This window comes from Cupressus sempervirens, chromosome 6 (assembly GCF_028749045.1).
Source record: "Cupressus sempervirens isolate cs-2001-9-10 chromosome 6, ASM2874904v1, whole genome shotgun sequence".
Classification (NCBI taxonomy): Eukaryota; Viridiplantae; Streptophyta; class Pinopsida; order Cupressales; family Cupressaceae; genus Cupressus; species Cupressus sempervirens.
Genome location: NC_143123.1, coordinates 78,400,603 through 78,423,606, shown reverse-complemented (window position 1 = coordinate 78,423,606; position 23,004 = coordinate 78,400,603). Strand labels below are relative to the sequence as shown.

Below are 23,004 nucleotides of genomic sequence, written 5' to 3'. Positions count from 1 at the left end.
GAATGTATTATGGGGCGATTTTTGTCAATTTGGGGAGCTTTTTCTAGTTTTTCTCATGCATGGATAATGGAACCTCAGTTTGAGGTATTTTTGAGCATGATTTTGGAGTTTTAGTGGTTTTTAATAATGAGTTAACTCATTATTTCGACCCAGCTTTTCTGCTTTGAGGCAGTTGTATTGTTTATATATACTCCTCTGATTTTTGAGGAAGGGGTTCAGATTTTGAGGGAGGACGCTTATCTGATTTGATCCTTAAGTGTATTTTTTTAATGATTCTGATCCGTTATGCAGATGTACTGGTTTGAGGACCTTTGATGAAAATAAAGTTTTCATTGGAACCAGTTTTGGAGTTGACAGATTTAGTTGTGTGCGTTAAGTTGATTGATGTTATTCAAATTGTGTTTTAATTATAGGCCTTTCTGAATGATGTCTTATCTTGTACCTTCTTTATAAATAGCTGTTCGTAGGTTTTGAGTTGTGTTTAAATTATTGATGTATTCGATTGTGATCAAATTCCTTTCGTATATTTTCAAGTTCCTAGACCTTCTCTTAAATTATTGATGTGAATTAGTAGATTTTCAAATAAGGTTTCTTGTGAATGTCTTGTCAAATCTTTCATTGTGTCTCAAGTATAGCAGTAATCTAAGTTTTCCGTGTTTTAGGTCATCTTTTTACCCTTTTCCATCTGAAAGTTTTCACATTTCCATTAGTATAAGTAAGGTATAAGATATATCATATAGGAACCGGCCTAGGATCCAGAGGTTCAGCCAAGTTATAAGTTACCCACAACTTTTGGCTGATCCCATGTTTCTCCCAAATCGCTGCAAGTTTTAGGACTTAAAGCAAATTTTCAGGGTGCAGATTTTGGAGATAACAGGGACAACCTTGTCTAATAGATCTCTGCAAAATAATAGGCTTGGAAAATTCCCCATTGATCTCTATAACTGTGGAAGCATCCTTGAACAAAATCTCAACCTATTTGCAAAAATAGTATGGGAAACAAAAGGCCTTCAACATAGCTACCTCTTGACTGCTCTCCTTAGTCTAGTTCATGGCTTCCCAACTGGTGATGAGATTCTCCAAAATATATCTGCCTTTGATAAACCCTGTTTGAGTAACTGAAACAATGTTCTTAGTGATATCTGCAATCCTTCTAGCCAACAATTTAGCAATAATTTTATAGGATAAGTTAAGTAAGGCAATGGGTCTCCAATTTTTGACCAAAGATTTATCTCCTGCTTTAGGGAGCAGCTTGATAATATCTCTATTCACATCACTACCCAAAGAGCCATTGTCAAAAGCATCATTATAGAACAAGAGAAGCTCTTTCCCAATCTAGTCTATATTGTCTTTATAGAATTCAATGGGCAGTCCATCCATCCCTTGGGCTTTGTCATTGGCCAAAGCCTTAATAGCTTCTTGAATCTCTTCTAGAGAGATTCTTTTACTCAACTTATCACTATCCCTGCCAGAGACCTTCTTAGGGATCATCTTCAGGCACTCATTCAATTTATCCTGCTGAACCTGATCAAAGTCCGAGGATAACAAATCCAAGTAGAAACTGTAAAAAGCATCTTTTATAACCTTTGGATAATTAGTCATACTACCTTCAACTTGAATATTCTCAATTTTCTCTGCCTTGTGTTTAGCCCTTATAATATTAAAGAAATATTTAGACCCTGCATCTCCATCTTTCAGCCAATTCATCCTTGCCCTAATCCTTTGCCCTTGGATCTTGTATCTATGTAGAGAACCAAGTTGGTGTTTGAAATTGTTTTGCCATGTGAACCATTCATTATAAATTGTGCCTTATAAGGTCTATTGATGAGATTGAGGGGTTTTGTAATGAATGGTTCATAAAGCACAACACTTGCCGATGATTTTACAAGCAAGTGGGAACCTTGGAGGAAAGTTCATGGTTAATGGTTCTTCTTAGGTCAACTCATTACAATATTCTCCCTACACCATTAGCAAATAGGCTGAGGACAATGTTGTCTTGGCCAATCGTATCTTGACTACCTTGATGTTATCAATGGGAAGTTTGATGTTGTTTTAGGATCCCACTAAAGAGATTAAATGACCAAATTTTTGGCCTATTTTTTAGGTTCATACCAATTTTTTAATAAAGGGAAAGTAATATATTAAATTATTTGTGACTTAATTAAAGTAACCTTTTGAACTTGGTCAAGAGTAAAAGGTGTGCAAACTTTTTGAGTTTTCTATGAGCTCAAGTAGGCTCCTATAGTTTGGTATTTAAAATAGATGTACACCTTGTGTGACATAGATCTTGTCAAAGTCCACATGATAAGATATTTACCAAAGTTATTGGTTTTAGTTTAGGTTTGAGGGTTTGGTCAAATTTTTTATTAGTTTGGGTTTGTTTTGAGTTTGTCTATTCAAAAAAAAAATGTAAGAATCAGAAATATAAAATGAAGAATTAAATGTAAAACATGTATTTCCAACATAAAATACATTTCCCCCCCTTCAATGGACAGATTGGAGATGCCACTACCATGTCCTCCAAACTTTCCACTGTCAGTATTTGCCTTTTTTTCTTGAAAATTAAAGAAAAATACTGAAAAATCTCAAACACATACTATTAAATAATCTATACACAATCTTTATAAACATTTTAAATCTTTTTTTTTGTTTTTTTCTGTCCTATAACGTGGTATGAGTATCATTGTATTTCCATATTGATAGTTTGTCTGTGACTATTAATCAGAAAATCTGTGAGTATTCCAAATTTGCCAATCCCTATTCTAATGTTTACTTTTGATTTTTTTAAGATTTTATATTTTTTGCTTGCCCTTTTTCTTGTGGGATTTTCAGGGTAATTCCAGGTTTCTCCTTTCGCATCTCCATCTCTTTTTATCATTTCAAATGTTATTCTGTGAACATAGTTTTAATGTAAATGAATAACTTCATATATTTAAATTTTTACCAAGCACATTTAATTTTACTTCACTAATATACCAGGATCCCTTACTGTGCTGTTGGATCAGTTGGCCACAGACCTCTACTTTTCTGAAAGCTAAATATCATATGTAGTATACTACCATACTTTACGATATGATTTTGCTCAAATATCATAATATGTGATTTAATCAATACCAAATTCCCTCAATGAATTTTTGGTGAAGAAATTTTCTTTCAATGATGTCATCCCTTTCGAGATTATTTTCATAATTGTAATTTGCAGTGGACGATTTAATGTAATATCCGAATCAGGTGTTTTTGGAAACCATTGTACTAAAAGTCCAAAAATGAAATTACTTAGTTACAGAATAAGAGATGTGATAAATGATGCCTTTCAAAGAAACACACTCATATTTTTCAGCTGGTGGAATTTGCACACAATTTTAATTTTGAGTCAAAATCTCAGTAATGAAGTCATAATTGCTGTCCTCTTTGTTGCAGTTGTGTTGATAATTCTGGCAATTGGGGTAGCGGAGGCATGTTTGACGCATTATCTAATCTTTCTCAAAATGTTCCAGATGCTTACGGGAAAGCTCATGAATGTGAAGACTTGCATTTAGGAGATTTACATCTCATACCAATCTCAGGTCTGTGAATGCTTGTATTTTCTATGCAGGAACTTTATATGTTTTTAATTCAAAGAAACAATTTTTTGTAATAATAGGATAGTCAATTTAATCTGAAAATATATTCTTTTGTTAGCATGTGCTCATTTGAAGTCTAGCATTCACTCATTTTCTTTCCAGTTATCATCTTTTAATACATCATCCACGTGAATCAGCTTTCTTCCACCTGCTTCCTCTCTAAATAACTAGTAGAATATACATGCGTCACTCTTGCAATAAAGTATGTATCAAATCTAGTAGTCATATGTAATTTTTTTACATATTTACAAACATGCATACATTTATACGGTTTCTGAGTAAGAAAAAGAGAGATTATCTTTCACTATATTATTTGTTTATAGTAATAGTATTAAATATGTACAGGGAATCATATATGTATGCGCACATGCGTGGGCGTGTGAGTGTGAGGAAGGCATAAAACTAGAGAGATGCTTGCTAAGAGATTTATAATATAATGCATGAAAATTATGTACCCTGAATACTGTTTAGGGTGAATTATTATCCATGTGTTTGTACAAGCATTTGATTGTACACAGATTCCTTTGTGATGGTAATAGCATTCAATATCACCTTAATAGGCTTTTGGAATGTTAGCAAAAAACTATATCTTCTGTGTGCTAAACTGTACTATAGAGGATGATATTATATGCATTCATAAACAGATTCTATTTGACAATTCTTTGAAGAGCTTAGAACAAATGAAAAATATTTCCATTCATTTCAAATCAAAATAACACAAGTTTGCATTATATAATAATACAGTTTTCAGCAACTATGGACTGAAGATGGATGAACAAACACAAACATTTGATCTTGGCAGATACAATTATAACTTCTCACTGAACCTGCTTGATATTGCATATCTCAGATTGGTCAAAGTTGACTGTCACGTCCCAGTTCACTCCTGTTTTTATGCTGATTTAGACCTTGTAAATGAGTTCCAACGATTCTCAGTTGCCACGCCAACACAAAAAATGGTATCCACACTCTCACCAAATTCTGTGCCAATCTTAAGTGATGAATAGTTGATCAGAAAAATACTTCCATCACCTCGCTGCGATTGGTTTAGGTATGCCCAAGCCCTTCAAAGTTTCAGACTTGTTAGTTATTAAAAACATCTTTAAGGAAAGTTTGCAACTGTCATAAAAATATTGGCTAATTAGGAGGATGAACTCATTGCCTACTGTTGGTCTTCTTAGTGAGCCATCAAAGAGTTGGTCTTGCTAGTGAGTCATTTTTTGTCAGAGATTCAGACATCTGGTATACATTGCTATTTTATGGTGTTTTCTTTTAAATTGATAGTTCTTTTGTATGTGCATATGGCTAGGTATACAGATTCTTTTATTTGTAATATTATGTTTCTTAACTTTGTGTGCATATTGCTAGGGAGGATGAGGCAGCGGGAAGTGTTTCAGTCCTCTAATGCATAAATAAGCTTAGTTTTTTCAATAGTTAAGTTTGGTGTGGTTTATGGGGATGATGTTATTCTTTTGCTTATACAAAAGAGTACTATTAAATGAATAGAAGCTAAGCTCAGTTGTCATATATCCACGAAACAATAGTATTAAACCACACCACATTTAACTGTAAATATAAAAGTGTAAGTTAATTGTTATCTATGCATTAGAGAAATGAACACTTTTCACCACCTCCTCCTCCCTGACAATGCGCACAACCAAAAACCTAATATTGCAAAGAATATGTATCCGTAGCACAAAGCACATCGAAAAGAACTTACATATGTTGTTTCTATATCAATTATCAGTTCTCTTGTTTGTGCTCATGTCTAGGATATAGATGCTTTTCTTTGCAATATTACACTGTGTGTGCATATTGCCAAGGAGGATGAGATGGAGAAAAGTGTTCAGTCTTCCAATGCATGAATAGCAGTGAGCGCAGGGTTTTAATTAATAGTTGTATGTGGTGTGGTTTATGTGGATGATATTATTCTTTGTCTAAGGAAAACTGGTATTACTACGTCTTTATTTCTATGTATAATTAATGTTCATTTGGAAAATCCATGTATCTTCTGGCTTGATTTTGTAATTCATTATGCTACCTGTCCTTTTTCATGCCATGTCGTCAGGAAAATGTTCAGATGAAAATGAGCAGGGCCTACCCAATGAAGGTTCACAATGGGTGGCATTGGCAGTGGTACAAACATATAATCCTAGACGGAAAGTACCTCGTAGTGGTATCTCTCTAGATCATTTGGAAATCTGTTTAAAGAAGGCTAGCATCTCAGCATTTCAAAATTCAGGTACTACTGGCCGATATATTTTGATTGTTTTTAAGTTATATTAGTTTTATTTAGTTCAACTACTTTTTTTGTGGAACTTTTATGCATATTGATTGCAACAAATTTTCTTTCAGATGATGCCTTGTATAGTTTTCCTCGTTTATCATGGATAGGATCTATATGATGTTCTAAACTAGAAGACATTTTAATGTTGGTTTTACAGGAATCAGAAATATGCAGAAGTGATTAAATTAAGTAGTACTTCTTATGCTTTGGTTTACAAGGCACATTGAAATATTCAGAATTGTATTGAATTTGATTGAAGGGCCACAGTGTAAAAGTATTGTCTTGAAATAGCTTGCTTCCTGATCCCCTTTAGTCAATCGAGTGAGCTTTTCAGGGTTTCAAAAAGTTCTAGTTATTCAGCAGAATTACATTTTCTTTCCAAGCACAGGGAGAATTTATTTCTTATTTGGAAGTTGGTTCATAATTTCAGACATTGGCTATAGGGGAGAGGACCCAGTACTTGAGCAACCTAACTTCGAGCTTATCAAAATCCTATGTGGAAATTTCAAAAAAATCTCAATCTTTTACAGCAGCTTACATGGCAAGTCGTTTGCTTATAACTAAGGTTTCAAGTCGACATCATCAATTATGATGCCATATCAACATTTTTTTTGTCAAGTTGTCCAAAACAGCCCAAATAAAAAGTGAGACTGATGGTCATGCAAAAAGGGTTCTCATACTTGCACAGCTGATGTGGCATTACATCATTGGTTGTTTTTTATAATGAAGGGTACATTTCATTCAATTATGGGTAGTTATTATTCTACTAACAACTTTAAACTTACAATTATTGGTACAATATTGTCAAAAAAAGTTGGGCATTAAGATAGTAAATATGGATATTAAATCATTGAGTTTCGGTATCAAATGAACAACTCTCATCACACCTATTGGAACTCGCTCAAGTATTGGGTCCTCTCCCCTAGTGCATGAGTTAGGAATATTTATCATTAATAGTTATCTTCTTGTTATTAGCTGTCAATAGTCCAATTTATTGTTCCAGTGCTGTTGTAATCAATTACCATTACCCAAGTTGCAAGAAATTACTGTAAACATATTTAGATAAAAGAAATAGATCCCGTTAATAACCATTCTTCAAGATATCTAATATACATCATGTTACAAGGAACTAAGGGAATGTATCCTTAACACATATGACCATCAGTAGTGTACATTAGATTGAAAGCAGAATCTCGTGAAAAACTAAATTAGTGTTCCTTTCTAGAAGCATCTACCCTTTTTTTAGCAATTCTTGTGAGGTTGCAACTGTTCTTTTAATGGCATTGACTCAATTGTGGACATCCTATAGGGGGCTTTGGATATCAGTTCGGCTCTTGGCACCAAGCCAATAGAGAAATCAAACACTCTCTTTGTTGGAAGCCTAATAATTGTTCAGGGAACACATCCTAGTACTCCTGAAGCTAAGTATATTCAGTGAAGGTTTCTTCTCCTTTAGTGCCTATGAAAGATCTCCAATCCCGGTGACCTTGGAAATTGATCTTTGTTTAGACTTTGACCATAATTTTGTACCTCTAAATGGACTTTATAGAATTCTGAATTCTTTTTGGTTTTTTCTCCTTTTCATGTTTTTAGGTGCTTTTGAAGATATATGCAAGTAAATGACAAATATAAAATAACTTCGAACTCAGACTGATGAGCAACATTCGTATATTGAAAACACTTAACAATTTGGAAAGGATTCAAATTGTACCAGGCATAATATTCAGATTTTTGCAGTCAGAGAAATAAATATATCAAATAGATTTGCTGCTTTCTACAATGAACTTGATGCTGGTTGTAGAAGGGTTTTACAATCACAAAAGATGGAGAACTCGCTGTCACAAACCCCTGTATGATCTCCAAACTGCAAAACGTGGCTGCTAATAACGAATGACACCCACAATACAAGCCCAAGCTGCCTCTGGAAGAAATGCCCAAGATAGAATAGGTTGGCCGCCTAGCTGAATGTGATGTTTCCTTCTGATAAATGGTGCTATGTAGAATGTTGATCCTTACCATAGAGAATAATACCTTCCAACTCCAATATTGAATGACCAAATCCTTGTTGAAGTTTGCCTCCCAACACTCCCGACTTAGGGTTTTCGTCCTAAGCCTTTGAATCGCTCCACTAGAGCAATTTCCAATTTCACAAGTTTCAAAATGTCAAAAGATAATGAACAATTAGGTCTTCATCTCCTTATAACTCCTCCCAAGTGCAAATTGAACCCTAAATGAGAATTACACTTTGTACTTTATAATAAAATAACATTTTCCCAATTAAAGGCGTCCAAGCTATAGGAAAAACATTACTTTATTAAAATGTCATAACTCAAAGCGCTAAAAAGTCTTCAGGTAGTGAAAATAGTTTATAATAATTCAAGACCTTTCCAACAAGCTATAACACAAGGGCACATCTGACCAAATGAAGCCATATTCCCTTTATTACTCCGAAATGGCTATAGAAATAGCCTTATAAATTATTTAAATGTAAACTTAGGAAATATTTAAATATATTTAAATATTCCCCATTTTGCCTTTGAAAGCCCAAACCAACCAAAGAAATGTGAAATTGGCCTTGTCACTTGTTTGTGACTGATACTAGACGAGATGGGTCAACTGGCAGTCCCTTCCCTATTATCTAGGGATGCTCCTAGAAACTAGGGTACACACCCTATCATCCTAAAACTGAAACCATGTAGTGGTCCCGTGGAGCCTCACATCTGGAAACTGTCACATCCTCCTTAAATGTAGGGATAGCCTCTAAAATAAAGGAATTGCACCCCACTGGCTCCCAATTGCCTGCAAAGTCAAAGCTTGGTCACTGAATATCTTGTATGAGTCTCTATCCACAACTGTTGGCCTATGAGAACCCCATGATATGTTAACTCACATAACTTTGCTAGTCAGACTAAAGAGGGGACATGACAGTCCTCCCTTCTCAGAGATGCTTGCCCACAAGCAACTGCAATGCTGGGTGCTGCAAAATGGATTCACCCTCTCAAGTGGTTTCCTCTATGGGTAGACCTCTTCAACGTACCAAATACTCCCGAATCACCTTGTTTCTCAGTCGTCATTCCTTTACCTCAAGAATCTCCCTAGGAACCAAAGTCAACTTACCTTCCTCATCCAAGGGAGGTAAACCGGGTGATGCTATAATATGCTTCCCTATTGCCTTTTTCAAGGATGATACGTGGAACACATTATGAATCCTACTATTAGGTGGTTACTTAACCTCATAAGCAACCTCTCCAATGCGCCTGAGAACTCTGTAAGGTCCGTAAAAATGAGGTTTGAGCTTCTCATCTCCCCTCTTTTAAGGGTGCTCTGCTGGTGGGGCCGTAAGTGTAGTAAAACCATGTCAGCCACTTCAAATACCCTCTCGATCCTATGCTGATCAGCGTACATCTTCTGCTGATTCTATGCATATTTTAAGTTCTCCTTGAGAAAACTCATGATATCCTAGTGCTACAACCAATCCTGTGCCAAAGGAACTCTACTGTCACTCAAAACCAGATTAACAAAAGATAATGCATCGTAGCCATAAAGAGCTCTGAAAGGAGACATATCAATGGACATGTGGTGCGTAGTATTATAACAATACTTGCCCAGATATGACCAAAGCACCCATGCCTTCTCCTGCCCTGACAGAGTTATGTAGATACCCCTCAATCCTTTAATTAACTATCTTCGTCTACCCATTCGTCTAAGGGTGGTAGCTGGTACTAGGTGTCAACTCTGTGCCCCTGAGCTTGAAATTTCTTGCCAAAAGGAACTCAAGAGTCTTCTTGTCACTCACTATGGTCTTAGGGAGACCATGGAGTCCGATCACCTCCTTGAAAAATAGGTCAGCTACCTAGGATGCTGTGAAATCAATTGCAATCGGAAAGAAGTGGGCATATTTAGTCAACCTATCCACCACAACGTAAATACAATCCTTCCCCTACACTTGAGGAAGACCTGTAATAAAGTCCATAGAGAGTCCCATTCAGTTCTGTTCTGGTATAGGCAAGGGCTGCAACAAACCAGCCGGGAAAGTATGCTCTATTTTGTTCTGTTGGGAAGTCATTCATTCACGAACATGGCGTAAGACATCATCCTTGAGACCCTTTCAAGAGAATCTCTCCCTTACCGCTCTATATGTCTTACCATAATCGGGGTGGCCTACTTTAGGAGTATTATGCAGGGCATGCAAAATCTGTCTCTTTAACTGTGGTTCAGGAATAAGATAGACTTTGTTTTTGTAGTAGATGACATCATCAATCACCCTGTATTTATTGTCTTGTATCAATTCATCCATGATCTCACAAGTATGCTGATTTTTGTTACTTAATTAAAACTTTAGCCTTGTAATCTACTAAAATCTCACTCAAGGAACATAGGGCAACAAGTGATGGTTTCCTAGAAAGTGCATCAACAACAGTATCCTTCTTCCCCTGAATAAATTCTATGCCAAAAGCACAGGCTTGAATCTTGCTTACCCACTTTTGTTGACGATCATTGAGCTCTTTTTGATCAAGGAAATATTTCAGATTATTGTGGCCAGTTATTACCACAAATTTGTTGCCAACAAGATACTGTGTGAATTTGACTAATGCATGCATAATAGTTAACATTTTCTTATCATAAGTAAATACAACCTCGCATTATCACACAGCTTCCTACTTTCGTAGGCAATGGGATGTTTGTTCTGCATGAAAACAACCCTTATGCTCTCACCTGAAGCATCACACTCAGGTACAAAAGGCTGTGAGAAATTAGGGAGTGCTAAAACTGGACATGTGCTCATAACCTCCTTGAGTCTGTCAAAAACTCCTTGTGCTTGTTTTGTCCATCTGAAGGCTTTTGTCTTCGTGAGGTCTCTGTTTACCATATGGGGTAAAGAGTTTAACACATACAGACAATAGAGAAGAACAACAGTACTCCTTTTATTATTCGCATATATGCCAAAGAGATTACATAATGCTTTCAATGAATTACAATGATTTCCCATGGTGTACATATACCATTCCGAAGAACTTTACCGAAGGGGTCCGTTGGCTACATAATAAAACATTACCAACTACATGCTAATCTACTTATCGGTTACACAATATTTACCGACGACGTCGGCTACACAATATCTACTGACGACATTATCCCCCCAAAAAGAAAATTCGTCTCCGGACGACAATTACAAAATATTCGAGACAGATTAACAAAACGGAATACATTAACTAACTAACTACAACAAGATAGATCTGTTTTTGTCACACCACTTTCATATTCGTCCCGTGCCTACACCAAACTGGTCTCCAAACCACGTTGCATCAGTAGCCTTTGCTAACACAATACTATCTTCTTAGTCAAGTTGACCTTGTTAGCCACTCGTACCACTTTCTCCGCTTCCAACTCTTGGGTACACTTAGCCAATTGTTACTCTACTACCCTCAACTGGATGATCAGCTCCTCCGAAGCTCTCTATGCATCCACCAAGACAGCTTCACGTCCAACACCTACTCCAAGTGCCTCGAAGCGTATCACCCTTCTCGAAAGGCTTGCTCCATTGTTCTCTCCACCTCTGACGCACTATGCCTGCAGTAGCTCCAGGTCTCATCAATTGGTCACACTTCCCACGACTGAGAATTGAACTGACTGGGGGTCTAGGAGGCATCGCCCCCAGCGGGGCACGCTCCCTGTTGCTATACAGGGCGGGGTTGAGGGGCAACGCCCTCGTCGCCAAGACCAAATTAGCACTCTCAAAGCCACACAAAACTCCATGGAACACACAATTTTTGTGATTTTCTTCCAATCCCATGCCCTTTCTGTCAACCGCGTATGTTTCCTACCTGCTTATATCTTTCCCTTCCCCTCGGCATCATACATTATTCATTCTGAACATCTTTCAGTTGTTGCTGTTTTTTTTTTTTTTTTTGAGCTCCTTTCTCTGTTCGTCTGCTGTAGTGCATTCTCTTTATCACGCCTGACTACTCTGATGCTTTTGCCTTCCACAGATGAAGATTAGTGCCATCGCTGCATCACCGCTAAACTTCACACAAAACACCCCTTGCATTCGTTTGACACGGAATGTAGAGCCGCGGAGGACAGGAAAAAATAAATCCACAGGAATGTTGTCCCTGTGAAATTACTCTGTCCATGGGAGTGTTGTCGCTACGCACTTCCTATGCAAATCCATTTGACTGTATTTCGCTTGATGGAAGCCCACTAAGGTCATGACCAACTGCAACCTTCTTGTCGTTTGAGAGAACGCGCAGAACCTTAAAACATAAGCTGTGGAAGGTTGGAACATAACCCGCAGGACCTTAAAACATACGCGTGGAAGGTATGAATCATAAGCTGCGGAAACTTCAAACACCTTTGGTGGATATTAGAACAACGTCTACGGAAGTCCGAAACATATCCGCGGGGATCCAAGATCCAGTCCGTGGAAATCATAAACACCTCTGTCGAAATCTAACACCGTCCGTGGAAATATTACCGCGGGGCACAGGTGTCTGTGTTGCGGGACACTTTGTGTCCATGGCCATGCGTCCGCGAGACACTCAGTGTCCGTGGAATAGTCTGCGAAATACCCCGTCCGCAGAACTTCTCTGGGAAACTGGAGTAACTGTATTGCTTGCCATCGGCACCTTCCCCTTATGTTGAGCTCTTACTAAATCACGGCCATCAGGGACTCTCCTACTTGAATCCGTCCTCTTGTTGCTCGAATACTCAGAGAACTGAGAACTGGATGAACCATTTAAAGAGATGGCATCGAATGTTGATGTGCACCCAATTTACTAAAATTACGCCTACTCTCCCCCCCCCCCCCAACTCCCCCATGGAGGAAATCCCAACATATTTATCTTTTGATCCGGATCTAGTACCTGTGTTACAACTTTCTTGAGAAGAATTCTTGCCTCCAACTTGGTTTGCACTTCTTAGAAAAGAAGTCTTCCGCCTGTTTTGTGTAACTTCCATGGCCCATTGTGCTTGCAGTTGTCACTCATCTAGTTTATTTCCTTGCTGTCGGCACCTTTCTACTAATTTCATGGTGTGGTGTATTCTTTTCTTTCTGCACGGTTCGTTTACCGTGTATCGAACGGTGGTATCTTTCCTTTTTCTGGGTTCGTACTATATGTTCTTCCCCTCAGCTTCAGCCATAACCGCCTTTCCTTTTTTCGCTTCTCTGTATTCCTTCGGACATTCATTTTCCTCTTCTTTCTCACCTTCGTCGACCCTTAACATATTACAGCTCGGGAAGAGTTCGTAGTCCTCTATCTACTAGTGGAAAAAGGCCGTTCATCGAGTCTAGGTTGTCCTCATTCGATCCTCCTCCTAATCTAAATACTTCTTCGTCTGGTTCCATTCTCTTCTTTCTGTCATTGTCACTCTCGCTTTCACCTTCCGAGTCTGATGACGCTCCCTCCTCACCTACCATTTGTGTGCAAGTCAATTATGAATCTTTTGCCTTTGCGCTCCATTGATAGGGTATTTCGTTTAAAATCATGTTTTACTTTTGCTTGCACTAACCAATTCCATCCCAGAATAGCGTTGTATCATTTTCTTTTCAATGGGATGACCATGAAATCCAATAAAAATGGTTGCGTTCCAATAGTTACCGGCTGCGCCATCAAGGTTCCCAATGGTTTGATCCTGTGCTGGTTTGTCGTGACCAACTGGAATGTTGGTGGCCACAGCGTAGGTTGTCCTAATTTTTTCCACACATCTGGTAGCACATTCACGCTTGGCCCTCCGTCCACAATTGTGTCTGTCAGAACAGTTCCCAGAATCCCCATCTCGACTACTGCCGGATGTCTTCCCGTTGTAAGTGCCAATAGCATTGGGTTTGTTGTCGTTGTTCCACTACTGTCCCTTCCTGTTTCCTCCGTCACTCTCAAAACCGGTGTCATATTCAGAATGACTGTCCGTAATTGGGGCATTGTGAGAAGGTCACCTAATTTGATGGGGACTTCCATTTGCATCACCTGCCTTATTATGTTTTGCTCAGTGTAGTTCCTCGTTTAGGTACCAGTAGTGTCCTTCAATTGTGATTTCTTTGCTTGTGTTGCTTTCTCAATTTCTGCTTGCGCTTCTTCCAATCTCTTCTTTTCTTCCGTCGGGTCGGGGTACAGTTTTGCTTGTTTACAGGTGATTGCCAAGACTTCTTCGTCGGCGCCGATGCTGATCAAATGCACTCCTGATTTCGGGGACTTGGCATCTTCATGATCTCCAGGACCACACCATCTGTATAACAACTTTGGCGCATTTGTTGATGTATAGTTCCATGCAAAGTGGCCCCACAAATTGCATGCTCGGCATTGAACCATTGGGCAGCCATTCACATCGTACTGAATTCGGCTGCGACCCTCATTATTGTTGGTATTGTTGTTTTGCCCTCTTCTATTATTTCTGTACCCACCTAGAGTGGCACCATCATTGTTGGTGTTTCCGCTCCCTCCTGACGCAGAAGCCTTGTGTTAGGAGCACTTGTTGAGGTCCTCTTGTTTTCATATTGAAGGGGCATTCTTTTGTGGAATGACCCATAATTTGGCAGATCTCACAGAATTGGTTCTTCAGATAGTATCCTTTCGTGTGACCTTCTATCTTATATTCTGTGCACCATAGCTCGTTTCCCTTCATCTCTTGTTGGATATTCTTAAATTCCTTCATCATTTGGAGCATATCCTTCTAGAGAGCTCAGACCTTCTTGCTGCCCTTTTCATCAGCACTGCTATCTTCTTCCGAAGACGCGTCATCTGAGTCGGATGAGCTACTTTTCTTCTTCTTTTTTGTTTTCTGCTCACTCTCTAAGTTCATCGCTCGATTGTATGTTTCAGTGTATGATGATGGCGGCACAATCTTCATTTTCTTCCTTAACTTCGGGCATAGTCCTTCAATGAACCCTCTTTTGCAGCCCATCTGCTGACGTACTTTCCATTTTATTTATTAATTCTTTTAATTTTCTGGCATATACATAGACTATTTCATTTTTACCTTGCTTTGTGTTGTATATTTCTGCTACGATCTCATTGTCGTTGTGCAACAATTGAAACTCGGTGATAAACTCCTTTTTAACTTCCGCCCATGTAGTTAACTTTTGGGGATCCGTGTTGGCAAACCAATCAATTTCTACACCCCTTAAGGTTTTCGAAAATTGTCGGACCCATTCATTTGTGTTAGTTATGCCATTCGCTGTACAACTTGTTTCGCATGTCTTATATTGTCTGATTGGATCAGCTATTCCATCACCATCAAACTTTGGCAACTTCTCCTTTGGTCTTGCCATTATTACTTGATTTTGTGTACGGGCGCTATTCGATACTGCAACACCGGTGCTGTTTTGCATTTTGACACCGACGCTCTTTCGGACAATTGTCTTATTTCCAATAGCTGCATTCTTTGGTAAAGAAGGGTCTATGTTAAGCGAAGTTGTCTGTTTTGGAAGTGTATTGCGGATGAAGATTTCACTCCACGCTCATGCTCCCTCGGCACTCTGAGCCGTGCGAGTTAATTCCCTTTCGTTTGGATTCTCTTCCCTTGGCGTATACAAGTTCAGAAATTCCTGCCTTGCTTCTTCCACCAAATCCAACTGCTGTCAAGTCTCTTCCAACAATTTCTTGGTGCTTCGGTGTCCGTCGACAATTTGCTGAAATCTCTGTCTGCGCTCAGCCTGTTGTGCCAAAATTAAATTTTCTTGTGCGATGCGTATTCCATCTTTTCCCTTTATCTTATTTCTATCCTTGTTAAGCTGATTTGGCATTAGTTTTCATTCCGGCGCCAAATGTTTACCGTATGGGGTAAAGAGTTTAACGCATATAGATAGTAGACAAGAACATCGATACTCCTTTTATTATTTGCATATATGCCGAAGAGATTACATAATGCTTTCAATGAATTACAATGATTTCTCACGGTTTACATATACCATTCTGAAGAACCTTCTCAAAGGGGTCTGTCAGTTACATAATAAATCATTACCAACTACATGCTAATCTACCCATCGGCTACACAATATTTACTGACAACATCGGCTACACAATATCTACCGACGACAGTCTCTTAAGGGTGCTGCTAATTTAGAGAATCCCCTCATGAACCTCTAATAATATGCACATAAACCAAGGAATCCACAGAACTTAGTATTTTTCCTGGGATTGGGCCAATTCCGAATTGCCTGGATTTTCTCCTCATGCACCTTCACTCCATCAATACTGATCACATGGCCCAAATATAAAATCTCACGGAATCCATACAAACATATGAAAAGCTTAGCAAATAGAGACTGACTCTCCATGATGGTAAGTACCTCCAGGTGTCTGAGATGATCCTCCCAAGTACAACTATAAATTTAGATATCATCGAAAAACACTAGAACCGATTTCCTCAACTGCTTGTTGAAAATATAGTTCATACAGGATTGCAAAGTGGCAGGTGCATTTGTGAGACCAAAAGGCATCGCCAATAACTCATAATGCCCATAGTGACAACAAAATGCACTCTTATGTACGTCCTCATCTTGCATACGTATTTGATGATAGCTTGAATGAAGATCAATCTTAGTGAAGTAGATACCTCCATGAGCTCATCCAACAACTCATTGATGCATGGAATGGGATATCTATTTTTGATTGTCTTCTTGCTCAAGGCTTTATAACCTGTACACATTTGCAGAGTCCCACCCTTTTCTTAACCAATACCACAAAAGAAGCAAAAGGACTAGAGCTAGGGCGAATGGACCCCATGTCTAACAACTCATGAATGTTCTTCTCAATCTCAGCCTTGTATGCTCTAGGATGATGATATGGAGTGGTGATTACTGGCTTAGCTCCATCCTCCATCTCTATCTCATGCTCAAATCCTCTATTTGGAGGTACACCCAGGGGTATATCACCAAACACTCGACCATGCCGATCCATCATTGATTGTATAGCAACATGAAATGCCCTGCCATCTAACTGTGGATGCTCTTGCTCGATCTCCTCTAGACTATCCTCAGTATTAGTGTCAAGAATCTCCTCATCTCCCATCTCTGATGTCACCTCAATCAAATGAACTTTTCCTTTACCAAAGCAACGGTGTCCGGGCTATAGGAGAGGCATAGCTTTCTCCTCAAATCATTCCTTGTCTCCTGGTCCATCTTGGGAGGTCTAGCTGATGGTCCACCTCTATTTTGTGAGGTATTGGCCTTCTGTTGAGGCCGTGAGTCTCTGAATGGCTTCTTATTTGTTTGATAAGTAGGGGTGGTGTCCAGTCTCAATGTCACATTAATGACGTCCTTGAGAGCGGCCGACTTGAAAGCATGTACCGATCTCTTAAGCCTATCCTACAGTACCCTCAATAAATAACATTGTGCTCTGCCTCTGAGACATCAAGTGCCATAATTGCAATACGCTAGAACTCATTAACATACGCCTCCTCATGTCCAGTTTGTTTAAGATGCGCCAACTCCCTATAATAGAGTTTTGTGTCCTTATTGTCAAACCGGGTAATGAGACGCTAAGTGAACTCTGCTTAGGAGTGAACCATGGCGTCATCCCGGGTGACCAATCTATGGTGCCACTAGTCATAGGCAACCCCGTCTAAATGCAAGACTGGAAACTTAATGGCATCACGCTCAAGCATGGGCCTCAAAGATAGATATATGTCTAGCCTATGCACCCAAGCTTGTGCACTGGTATGATTAGTACCATCATATGTGGCCAATGTGATCTTCCCAGTAGCTCTACTGAGGTCATTGTTCTGTTGTGACCTATGGCCCTTGTCTCCTCTGAACCTGGCAACATCTCTCTGCTGTGCACAATACTGGGGAAGAGGAAGTGTCCTTAACCTCCGGAGGTAGGACTCTCCACTCATCCATGGCTGCCATAACTGAATCCTGGAATCCCTCCTCGGGTGGCTCTACCTGTGTGCATTTCCCACCCAAAACAAACTGCAAAAGTAGGGGTATATCCCTGATTGGTGTACGAGGGCATGCCTGTCTGTTGGAATGAAAGGAGCTCTCAACTGACGTGTGGGATCTACGACTATGCTGATTTCCTGCAACAAAAATTGATTTGCTTCGCCCCTGTCTCTTATGCCTGCCTCCCTCTCTATTCAACTCCATCTGTTCTAAGGTACCCTGTAACCTTTCCAAGCTTTGAACTATCCTGGACTGTGTAGTGATGAGAGTTCACATCATCTCCCTCTCTTCCTCCTCCAATTGGTTCTGTTTGGAACCTCTTTGTTCATCTGACATAATAGTTTCTTGTTCAATTCGAAACCCTTGCTAGAATTGAGCTCTGTTGCATGTGTAAAATTTGTTTATCTCAGCTTTACCCGGATGCATAGAAGTGTCAATAAAATTCATAGGCTGGCAAGATCAAAGCTTTGATACCACTGAAAGATCCTCAATCTCGATCACCTTGGACATTGATGCTTGTTTTAGAATTCGAGACTTTGACCTGAATTTTGTACCTCTGAATAGACTTTATAGAATTCTGATTTCTTTTTTGGTTTTTTCTCATTTTCAAGTTTTTAGGCATTTTTGAAGATATATTCAAGTAAATGACAAATAAAAAATAACTTCAAACTAAGAATGATGAGCAACATTCATATATTGAAAACATTTAACAATCTGGAAAGGATTCAAATCATATCAGGCATAATATTCAGATTTTTTTAGTCAAAGAAATAAATACATCAAATAGATTTGCTGCTGTCCACAATGAACCTGACGCCAGTTGTAGAAGGGTTTTACAGTCACAAAAGATGAAGAACTTGCAGTCACAAACCCCTGTATGATCTCCAAGCTGCAAAACGTGGCTGCTAATAAGGAATGGCGCCTACAATACAAGCCCGAGGTGCCCTTGGAAGAAACACCCAAGTTGGAATAGGCTGGCCGCCTAGCTGAATGTGATGTTTGCTTCTAATAAATGGTGCTATGAAGAATGTCGATCCTTGCCATAGGGAATAGTACCTTCCAACTCCAATACTGAATGACCAAATCCTTGTTGAGGTTTGCCTTCCAACACTTTAGACTTAGGGTTCTTGTCCCAAGCCTTTGAATCACAACACTAGAGCAATTTCCAATTTCACAAGTTTCAAAATATCAAAACATAATGAACAATTAGGTCTTCATCTCCTTATAACTCCTCCCAAGTGCAAATTGAACCCTAAATGAGAATTACACTTTGCACTTTATAATAAAATAACATTTTCCCAATTAAAGGCATCCAGGCTATAGGAAAAACATTATTAAAATTTCATAACTCAAATCGGTAAAAAGTCTCCAAATAGTGAAAATAGTTTATAATAATTCAAGACCCTTCCAACGAGCTATAACACAAGGGCACATCTGACCAAACGAAGCCATATTCTCTTTATTACTCTGAAATGGCTATAGAAATAGCCTTATTATAAATTATTTAAATGGTAACTTAGTAAATATTTAAATATATTAAAATAATCTCTATTTTGCCTCTGAAAGCCCAAACTAACCAAATAAACGTGAAACTGACCTTGTCACCTGTCTGTGACTAATGCTGGACGAGATGGGTCAGTTGGCCTTCCCTTTCCCTATAATCTAGGGGTGCTCCTAGAAACTAGGGAATAGACCCTGTCATCCTGAAATTGAAACCATGGAATGGTCTCGTGGAACCTCACATTTGGAAAGTCTCACATCCTCCTAAAATTTTGGGATTCCCCCTAAAATCAAGGAACTGCACTCTATTGGCTCCCAACTATCTGTAAAGTGAAGCTCGGTGACTAAATATCCTGTATGAGTTTCTATCCACAATTGCTAGCCTACGAGACCCCCATGATAGGCTAACTCACATAACTTTGCTACTCAGACTAAAGAGGGGACATGACAGTCTAGTAATCTTTCCATCCCAAGTGCAAACACTTTATATGTTACTTCTTTTTAGTTGCATGGTAGAATTTTCTTGCATCCGACTTCACATTGAGTTTCTTGAATACACCTTGTTACCAAAATCAGCCATCTTGGAGACACAATTTACCTTGGCCCAATGCTTACATGACTAGTTCATCCTTAATATTACATTATAGGAGCCTAAGGGTGCTACATACATATTGACTTCTGTGATGAACCTTGAAAGCTCAGCCCTGGCTTCAAACATACATTGCTCTACTCTTGCTCTTATCTGATTGGCATACAATATTGACCTAGAATTGGCCATCTAAGTAGTTCTCTTAGGAAATCTAATCAAAAGCTTTGTAGATATAAAACATTATGTGGCATTAGTGTCAATCAGGATAGTTATGAGATTTCCATAGAGCATATTTGTGATCACAATCATTGTGATTTTGTATTTTTCTTGTCTATTATCTACCGTTGCATTGATTCTTTGCTGGAAAGTTGCTTGGTATACTGCAAAGGATTTTCTTTTGCTGCCTACCTAGGTTCTTTGTGGGGCATTGGTTGGCATAGTGAGCTTTGCCACATGTGAAAGACAAACCTAGTGATCTCTCCTTTTTGACCCTTTCTTAGAATCATTTTCTTCTTTCCTAACGTTAGTGTCCCCATCTATCTTTTTTGATGTCATTTTTGTTCCTTTGTATCCCTTCTTTAAGGTTTGCGAGGACTAGTTCTAGTTAACCTTCTTTTTCCGTTTATCTCTAAAGGCTTCATCTTTGTTCAATTTCAGTTCACGTCCAATTACCCTCTTGTAAACTTGGGTTATTGTTTAAGGAACTCACATGAACTGGTTCTTAGTCATGTTCCGTAGAATTGGAATATTAATTAAATAATATAATAACGGTTTATAAATAAAATATTAAATAGAAAAATAGATAAACGATACAATATGAAAAATTATTAATACAATTAATAATTATAAATATTGAGAATAATACAAATAAATAATAAATAATATAATTATAATAACATATTAATAATTATAGTTAGATAAATCAATGAAAAAGATAATAAACAAATAATAATATATCTAAATTAATGGAGGAATAGATCTCCAGAAAGTATGAATTTCTACAAATACTTTTGGATTACTATGTGTAAAAACCCAGCTGGCTTCTATTGGGATTACTGAATAGTAATCTTACTTCTGTTGTCTTTTGCATAAACGTTTCAATTTCCAAAAGATTTTAATTATATAAAAATTGCTTTGAAGGAAATAACATATTATTCAGAATTCTCATTTAAGTATGCAATAATCTTATTTATCTGTTTACACAAACCAAGAAAGACATTATCAAATGAACCTGATGTGAGAGGCAGCTTGCAATAGCTGAACAGACTCGTCACGTTTACAGTCAAAGCCAATTCAAAATGCTATAGGAAATGTAAATCGGATTCCCTCAGAAAATACTGCATGCGGCCAGCAAACACTATCACATGTGCCTCTAAATTCACATATGAAGTTGCTGCTGGTTGGGTTGCATTACCAACTTTGGCCTCAATGAATACGCCCTCCAATTGCCTGTGTAACCAGAACGCTGACCTGACAATTGCCCATGCAGTTGGGAGTCTTTCGCATGGCCAGATGCAAATCTGCAGGCCCTGCCTTATAGCCGTCCAACTCCCATTCGAAGATTACACTCCAAAACTCTGTTAGAATTGAGAATGTTGCCTCTAAGATGATATATGGCACCATTCCTAACACAATTCAATTTCTCAGCTGGCAGCTATCAAGATGAAGAGCACTTCGAATCTCTTCCAATTTCAGTCTAACACCAACAGAATAATTTAGTAACAATTCCTTGAAGCCACAGTAGGACAGTAAGGAGACTCGGCAATTTGTTTATAACAAGACAATTTGCAATGAAATTACCAGAACAGTCTCCCAGACATAGGAAACACAGATAGGAGATTTAGATAGTGAAATCACTATACATCAACAGTGACTTCAAACATTAGAATTTTTAGAGACTCTTATACTTCAGCAAGGGCATACAGTTAAGAACCTAGGAAAAAGCCACAAAGGCACAAAAATTGAATATATAATCAAGTGTGCTTTTCCCGATGAAATGAGCTCTCATATATAAGCTTTCATTGGCAAAAGTTTCCATAACACTCCACTTCAGAAAACGTGGAAGTTTCCCAGAGGAACTCAGCATTAGAAACTTTCCAACTTGCTTTTTAGAAATATTTGTAAAAGTCATTATTATAATAATATAAACATTATTATAATAATGCAACTCAATGAATAATAAATAAATAAGAGCTCATGCAATTATTAGCCTAATCAACCACAAGTAACAACCAACTGCCAAGCCACCCACTGCACTGCCAAGAATAGTAGTTACTAAAAATAGACTTACTAAAAATAGTAAATCCATAACTGAGACCCCCAAAACGCCCTGTCAGCTCACGAGGGTTGCTGTGATGAGCTAACTTTATCAACTGCACAGATTGGCCAAAAACGGGGACATTACACTATGTTAAGCTTGCACACAAAATATAGTATAGACCTATAGCTAAAGACTGAATGCAAGGCTTAAGCATGATCCTAGACATATAGATTGGAGAAACATCATTGATTGTCCCGTAGAGACAAGGGCTTGATCAGATGGCAACTAAATAACTCAATACCATAAACTCAAATGTATTGGAAATAAATAGTATATCACATTGTGATCAGTGGAGGAAATAGTAAATATTGAAACCACTGGCTGCCGCCCACAGGAATTTACAATGGTAAGAACATTTATATTCAGACACTTGGAAACTCGTCATTGCTGATTAGGATAGGATAAGCAATGATTAGTGCGAACAAACTAATAATGAATATTATTAGGCATGAGGTAGGTATTTGATGCAAAATGGTACAAACTTTCCATGTTTCAAAAGACATATAGGGATAGACATTTTAGGGGGAACTCAATTTACATACATAGAGGATATTCAGAACGGAGGAGCACAGCAGAGGATGATTATAGATGGCTAGAGTGGAACGAAGAAACGCAGAGATATATTGCACTTAACAGTGATAATAATTATTAAAACCCACACAATTGGCGGGCAGTAAACATTTAGGGAAGAAGATTCAGACCAGGAAACGGTTACTATACTTTTCCTATTCAGATCCGTTCATAGTGAGTATCAGTATCATTCACATAAATCGGTCGGGTATATTGGTATCAGACACCGATCAGGAA

At 38.3% G+C, this 23,004-nt stretch overlaps 1 protein-coding gene across 2 annotated transcripts in view; it reads left to right on the top strand.

The window, feature by feature from the left end:
• The window catches only part of ASG3 (SNF2 domain-containing protein / helicase domain-containing protein), a 251,288-nt gene that overhangs the window by 178,442 nt on the left and 49,842 nt on the right, over positions 1-23,004 (top strand). For both annotated transcript variants that reach the window (XM_089786804.1, XM_089786805.1), the window contains exons 13-14: positions 3,421-3,566; positions 5,692-5,865. In XM_089786804.1, coding sequence (XP_089642930.1) covers positions 3,421-3,566; positions 5,692-5,865 — 320 coding nt within the window. The remainder of the gene's footprint in view (positions 1-3,420; positions 3,567-5,691; positions 5,866-23,004) is intronic.